At 42.3% G+C, this 6,625-nt stretch overlaps 1 protein-coding gene and 1 long non-coding RNA gene across 2 annotated transcripts; one reads left to right on the top strand and one right to left on the bottom strand.

Moving 5' to 3' along the window:
• The first annotated feature begins 274 nt into the window (after positions 1–274).
• LOC119436853 (uncharacterized) lies at positions 275–5,716 on the top strand. The gene is made up of 3 exons (XM_037703858.2): positions 275–671; positions 1,263–1,589; positions 3,268–5,716. The coding sequence occupies exons 1-3, from the start codon at positions 290–292 to the stop codon at positions 5,169–5,171; spliced, it is 2,613 nt and encodes an 870-aa protein (XP_037559786.1). The 5' UTR covers positions 275–289; the 3' UTR covers positions 5,172–5,716.
• Positions 5,620–6,295, bottom strand: LOC125942085 (uncharacterized). The gene is made up of 2 exons (XR_007464779.1): positions 6,033–6,295; positions 5,620–5,911 (listed from the first exon to the last, which is right to left on the bottom strand). It is a non-coding gene; the product is annotated as an uncharacterized LOC125942085 (long non-coding RNA).
• Between the last annotated feature and the right edge of the window lie 330 nt (positions 6,296–6,625).

Consider the following 6,625-nt stretch of genomic DNA (forward strand, 5'->3'; position numbering starts at 1 on the left):
CCCGGTTTAAAGAGTTCAGCCTCATCCATTAATCCATCCATCCACAATGTACCAAAATACGTTAACTCATAAAGAGGCTCTATTCTGAGTACAGCCACTGTAATTCTGAGGCTCTATTCTGAGGCTCTATTCTGGACACGCATGACGCGGAGGAGGTATCCACAGGAGACTGATCCTCGTTTTCATTGGTCGGTTGAAAGTATCGTCGAAACGCCATTTTCCAGGGAATTCTCCGCTTCAAGGAGCAGGGAAAATAAAGCCGCCGCCGTAGGCAATGCCTCCCTAGGGTATGCTGTACCTAGAGCTGCGCATGCTGTCGCCCACGTGCGCCGCTGTCGCTCTTGCCTTGCGCACTGAGATGATCACCTGTGGAAACGCTACGCCTGGGACCGCTTTGTCTACTTCGCGCGTCGTGATGCATTCTTGCAAATTTTGCGACAAGACTTTTTCTAATCGTAGTAATTTAAAAAAGCACATAAGAAATCTTCACGGAGTAGCAGCTTTGCAGAATTTCGTACAGGAGGAGGCAAATATACCCAGTAAGAAACGAACCCTCGCATGCGATTTGTGTCCCAAGATTTTTGCAACGCTTCGTGCCTTGCGGCAACACCACGAGAGTGAGCATAACTTCGAAGTGGAAGTGGAGACATTGACGTTTGACACGTATGCAGGTAAGAAACCTCGCTCGATTATACTTTCCATAAGGCATAACGTTTGACATGTGGTCCTTTCGCCCGTACACCAACCTGTTTGACACAATGTGCTATTTCTGAAATGACTCGAGCGTGTGCCAGTATTCGGTGTGCACGTAGTTCCGTGTAACTTGTCACACACACACACACAAAAAAAAAAAAAAAAAAAAAAACGTGCGTACAGAATTTTACGTAGACGTCGCCAGACTTAAACAGTTAACCATCCAGAAAGTGTGTGTGTTATGGCCACGTGTTTGCTGCCAAACACTGTAAATGTACTAGAAAGGTACTAGCAAGAGTTTTGTAACCACAACATGCTACGCTCTACATTTTATAAAGGAAGTTTTTTATAGAAAAAAAAACGTGACATCTGTTGTGCATAATACAACTTTTAGCAATATAACCCATACATGTTATACCATCAAAGTTGCTGCAATTACTGCAACCTGCTTGTTTGATGCTTGGATCAGAGTCCTTGGGACGTAGGTTTTAATTTTTACCCTCTGTAACGAATCAGTGGAATGTAATTACAAGATACATGTGTTGATGTTTCTACTGCCTTTATTTCAGATTTCCTGTCTTGGAAAGATAATGTGGAGAGCGAGACTTGCAGCCATTTTGTTGCTTCTACTGGAAGAAAAGAAAATTCGCCAGGAGTGTTCAGGCGATATCTAAATTGTCACCGTTCCGGGACATATATAGAACTCCCTACAAAGCTGCGCGAACGTCAGGTTAAAGTGCAAGGCAGCACCAAAACAGGCATACATTGCTTTGCAATGCTTGAGGTTACAGAAAGGGATAACAAAGTCTTTGTAGTATTTCAGAAGAACCACTATGGACACCTGAATGAGATAGCTCATCAGAGGCTCTCTGTGGCTGAAAAAAAAGTAATTGCAGGTAAGACTTCATGCATGCCATTCATTTCCAGTGTCACAAGGTCAGAATATAACTGCTGCATTCTCCATGACAGATCAGTATTGTTTTTTAAATGCATTGCATTAACATGCTGCTAGCATTTAGTATTTAGCTACATGTACAAGAACAGACCCTAGTAAGGGAAGCTGTTTCTGAACTGAAATGTGGTTGTGTTCTTTCAGTAAAAAAAATAAAATAAAGGCTATTTACACTCGGATGCTATTTAAAACTGGATGTCTAGTTAACTAGAGAGGCTTATAAATGAGAAACAAATGAAAGGTGATATCCGGTGTAGACTATTTCATTTATAGTAATGAAACAAGAGAACAGCATATATCACCAGAATAAGTTTGTAATATGTACTATAGCTTGGATAGTGTTTTAAATGGATGCAAACATGGTGAAATTGCCCATAAAATAAATGGACTAAATCGAGAAAGTAAATTTGTAGGCTGCCTAAAGGCAAGGCGTCCTTTTTTAATGTGTGAATTATTGCTTCATCCCTTTTCTCACCTACTGGTGTCGCAGAATCCTTCGAAAGAGTCGCCATACTTATCCGTCTCCCTGTAGACTGAGCCATTCGATTCATTTTCAAAATTCAAATTATTTGCACAACCTTACTTAATGGCTTTACAAAAACCCTGCAGCAAATAACTTTTCAAAATGTCTTATCTCTGCCAATCACAGAAGCACTACGCTGCGTGCTCTTTCTGGCTCTGTCTATATTGCGTTAAAAAAGACCATGTGCGATGCCATTTGGGCAACTAGCCAATACCTTCAACATGGTAGTGGACATACTTTCTTTTTATTACTGTTATAAAATAAACACTTATTTGTTAGTCTGTCAGATATCGAAAAACTGAATATGCATGCACTTCAGGTTGAAAACAGAGATCATTTTAATGTTAGCCAAACTATTCAACGGACAAAAGGTATTTCAGAACACTGTGAAAGATACAATTATATTATTCACAATGTTAAGTCGGAGGTCTGATGACCGAACACCGTAGGTCTTAAAATCGTGCTTTATTTAAAAAATTTTTCATTGAACAGCTTGGTTAGTGTTAGCTGAGACACACAGTATATGGATGTTTAGATTATGACACTAATTTAACAAGCCTTCTGTCTGTTCCCATATGACATGTAATTTGTCTAAATAGCACCGTGGTTAAGGCATGTGTTGATACTATTCTTTGGTTTTTGCAAAGACAGCCCTGTTCAAGCTACATCAAATCTGCCAGCAAAGGCATTTTAACAACAAAGTACATGTTCAGAGCTCGTATTCTAGAGGTCAGCAGCCTGAATTACCAAGTTATTAGGCAAAAAAGTAGTCTAGATATTCTGCTGCAGAGCAACAAGCAAATACAGTAGAGAGGGAGAGAAACCGTTTTTTTTTTTTAATAATTGGAAGTCCCTGCTGTTAAGAGTCTAGCTGAGTCCCCGGTATTAATGATGAGTCCATCTGTCTGGACCTATTGATGTGGGCATAGCAGTGGGTGCACCTTAAACTATGCCCACCAGCAGTGGGCATAGTGTAAGGTGCAGCTCCTGCCATGCCCTCCCAGGTGTAGTAAAAAGAGAGTGGGATGTCTGCGTAAATTAAAAAATAGAGATGTGCAGCCTCCTTGGTTGCTGATGAGTTGCTCTTTACAATTTTCAGGTAGACTAGCAGAAGGAGTGCCACCGAAGACCATTTTGCAAAAAATCAAGGCAGGCACAAGTGCAGCTAGCAGTCGGATGAAACTTGTCACAAGAGAGGACCTTCGGAACATCCGCGATAAGTATAATATTGACAAAGCAGAGCGGCGACATCCTGATGATTTTACGAGTGTGGAGTTATGGGTTAAAGAAATGGAAGAGAAGGATTTAAACACAGGAAATGAGCTGATGAGCCCAGAAAATGAGCCAAGTAAGGCAGGCAGTGACTCGCCTCTTTTGTATTACAGGAAAGAGGGTGATCCGAGCAGTTCTGAAGGCAACTTTGAGCTTGCCTTGATGACCTTCCCACAGAGAGAACTACTTTGTAAGCTAGGAATAGAGAAATTGTGTATTGACTCTACGCATGGCACAAATAGGTACAAGTTTCAGCTGACAACACTGCTAACCATCTCGGAAGATGGCTGTGGTATTCCATGTGCCTACTTGATTTCTAAGAGAGTTAACACTGAAACGATGGTGAGGTTTTTTGAGGCCATTAAGGGAAAGGTAGGCGTGATAGAGTGTAAAGCATTCATGTCCGATGATGCCCCTGTTTATGGCAACACATGGGAGCAAGTGATGGGTCCCTTGAAGAATCGGTGGTTGTGTATCTGGCATGTGATGCGCAGCTGGAACGCACACCTCAATATGATTAGTAGCATCAAGTACAGGAATGTCACAAGAGAAACCTTGCACGCACTAATCAATGCAGATGAAACAGAAATAGATAAGAAAGTAAAAGAATTTCTTAACCTACCTTCCAAGTTGCACACACAGAATAACCTTGCTTCCAAAGATCTAGAGGATCTGGAAAGCTTTACTAAATACTTTGAGAAAACTTATGCTAAGAGAGTACTTCAGTGGGCCTATTGCTATAGAAAGCAGGTAGGCTTAACAACAAACAATCACATTGAATCAATGCACAAGACTCTGAAGTACTCCTACTTTGGTGGCCAAGTAAATGTGCGGCTGGACAAGCTAATCTATGTACTTTTTACCTTGACAGCTGACAAACTTTTCAACAGGGCTGTTGCACTTATAAAAGGCAAAGTTGACCATCGCAAATCTGCTATCTTTAAAAAGCACAAAGCAGGCATTGATATTCAGACATCCGATATTGACAGAGTGGGAGATGGCGTATGGCAGGTAAAATCTCAGAGCATAGTTAACTTTCATCACATCGTGAAAAAGACTGGCAGGACTTGCACAGGTTGTGAGCTCCATTGCAAGCACTGCGAGGCTTGCCATAACATATACACATGTACGTGTCTTGACCACGTAACATATGTGCACATGTGCAAGCACATTCATGCTGTTGCTTTGATGGTGCTGCAGTCAAGCAAGTTGCCGAGCCATGAAACCAGTTGCTCTAGTGTCTCTTTTGATAATGGTAGTCAAAGCTTTTGTGTCATTGATGATCCCAGCTGCTTAATGGCCAGTGCTCAAGGTATCATGCAGAGCACAAAGCAATGTTTGAAAGAAGAAAAAACAGAAAAAAGAATTGAAAAGTTCAAAGTGCAAGCTGAGGCTGCTTTTCAACAGATATTGAAAAACCTTCCTGAAACAAGTTGCGAGAAAATGGATTCTATAGAACATGACTTAACAAAGTTAGTTAAAAAGCATAAGCTTGCAGACGTGAGAGAGCCTGCAGGAAAGCTTAGATTGGTGCCTGCAAACAAAAACCTTCAGAAACAGCGGAGGTATGCAGCACCCAAAAAGAGCAAATCTAAAATGGCACTAGGTCATCGGCCAACTATGCTGGAGCAAGAAGCAATAAAGCGGGATCTTTTAGGTGGGGAAATGAACAGCAAAACCTTATTTATTCATACTGGGAATGACCATCATTACTGCAGGCCAGCAAAGTAAGCTTAGTAGTAGTGTGGTAGTAGCTTAGTTGTTTTGCAGAAAGCTAGGGAAAAGGCTGTTTTTGTTTAGACAGGCAGAGTACGGTTGTCATAAGCAAGGCATGCTTTGCCTGCACTATGGCATAGTTAAGTATTATCAGTGTGGCATGAGAAGCGTTTCTAGGCTAGTTGTGTGCAGTGTGTTGCAAATGGATGCACTATATTATGTGCAGCAGTGCGACTGTGGATTGGATGGTGGTCAGTTAGAGCGTGAAAGGTACTATCTCTGAGTTTGTCACATGTGCTGCTTGTGCAAGTATGTGTGTACAGTGTAAATAGACATTACACGCAGACATGATGTCCAATCGGATGGTGTGTGCGTTAGAGCGCGAGAGGCACCTCTGAGCTGGTCACACGTGCTGCTTGTAAGTGTGTGTGTGTCTGTGTACAGTGTAAATTAACATTACATGCAGACGTGATGCCCAATCGGATGGTGTGTGCGTTAGAGCGCGAGAGGCGCCTCTGAGCTGGTCACACGTGCTGCTTGTAAGTGTGTGTGTGTCTGTGTACAGTGTAAATTAACATTACATGCAGACGTGATGCCCAATTGGATGGTGTGTGCGTTAGAGCGCGAGAGGCACCTCTGAGCTGGTCACACGTGCTGCTTGTAAGTGTGTGTGTGTCTGTGTACAGTGTAAATTAACATTACATGCAGACGTGATGCCCAATTGGATGGTGTGTGCGTTAGAGCGCGAGAGGCACCTCTGAGCTGGTCACACGTGCTGCTTGTAAGTGTGTGTGTGTCTGTGTACAGTGTAAATTAACATTACATGCAGACGTGATGCCCACTTGGATGGTGTGTGCGTTAGGGCGCGAGAGGCACCTCTGAGCTGGTCACACGTGCTGCTTGTAAGTGTGTGTGTGTCTGTGTACAGTGTAAATTAACATTACATGCAGACGTGATGCCCAATTGGATGGGGCATGCTGCTGGTAGATGTGCATTGGGCTTCTACTAAGCTGAATGGATCTGGTTAGCCATACTCCTTACACAATACAAACAAGACACTGAATGCAAGCTGGCTTTGATGGCTTGCACTTGTTTTTCATTAGACCAAACTTAACCAACATGAACAAAAAGCTCTACACAGTGGGAACATGAAGTGATTACAGTTGTCCGAATGGCCCCTGTGTGCTTTTAAGAGTTCCGAAAAATGTAACATTTAAGGGTAAGCAAGAGTGAACTTGTTGGAACAGTGGAGAAAGCAACTGCTGAATTCCTTGAGGCACTACTACAAGGTGCTGCTGCTGATGATGACAGCAAGTGTGCTGATTCTGAGGCATCACCAATAACACACAATAGCAGTTTACTGTATTGTCTGTACAAGTCCTCTGAAGTATTTTGAGCAAGTTTGGAAAGTGTTTTATCCTGACAACTGAATTAGGTCGCACTGAGTGTGCACATTACAGTTATCAATA

The sequence above is a fragment of the Dermacentor silvarum genome, chromosome 1 (genome assembly GCF_013339745.2).
Source record: "Dermacentor silvarum isolate Dsil-2018 chromosome 1, BIME_Dsil_1.4, whole genome shotgun sequence".
Classification (NCBI taxonomy): Eukaryota; Metazoa; Arthropoda; class Arachnida; order Ixodida; family Ixodidae; genus Dermacentor; species Dermacentor silvarum.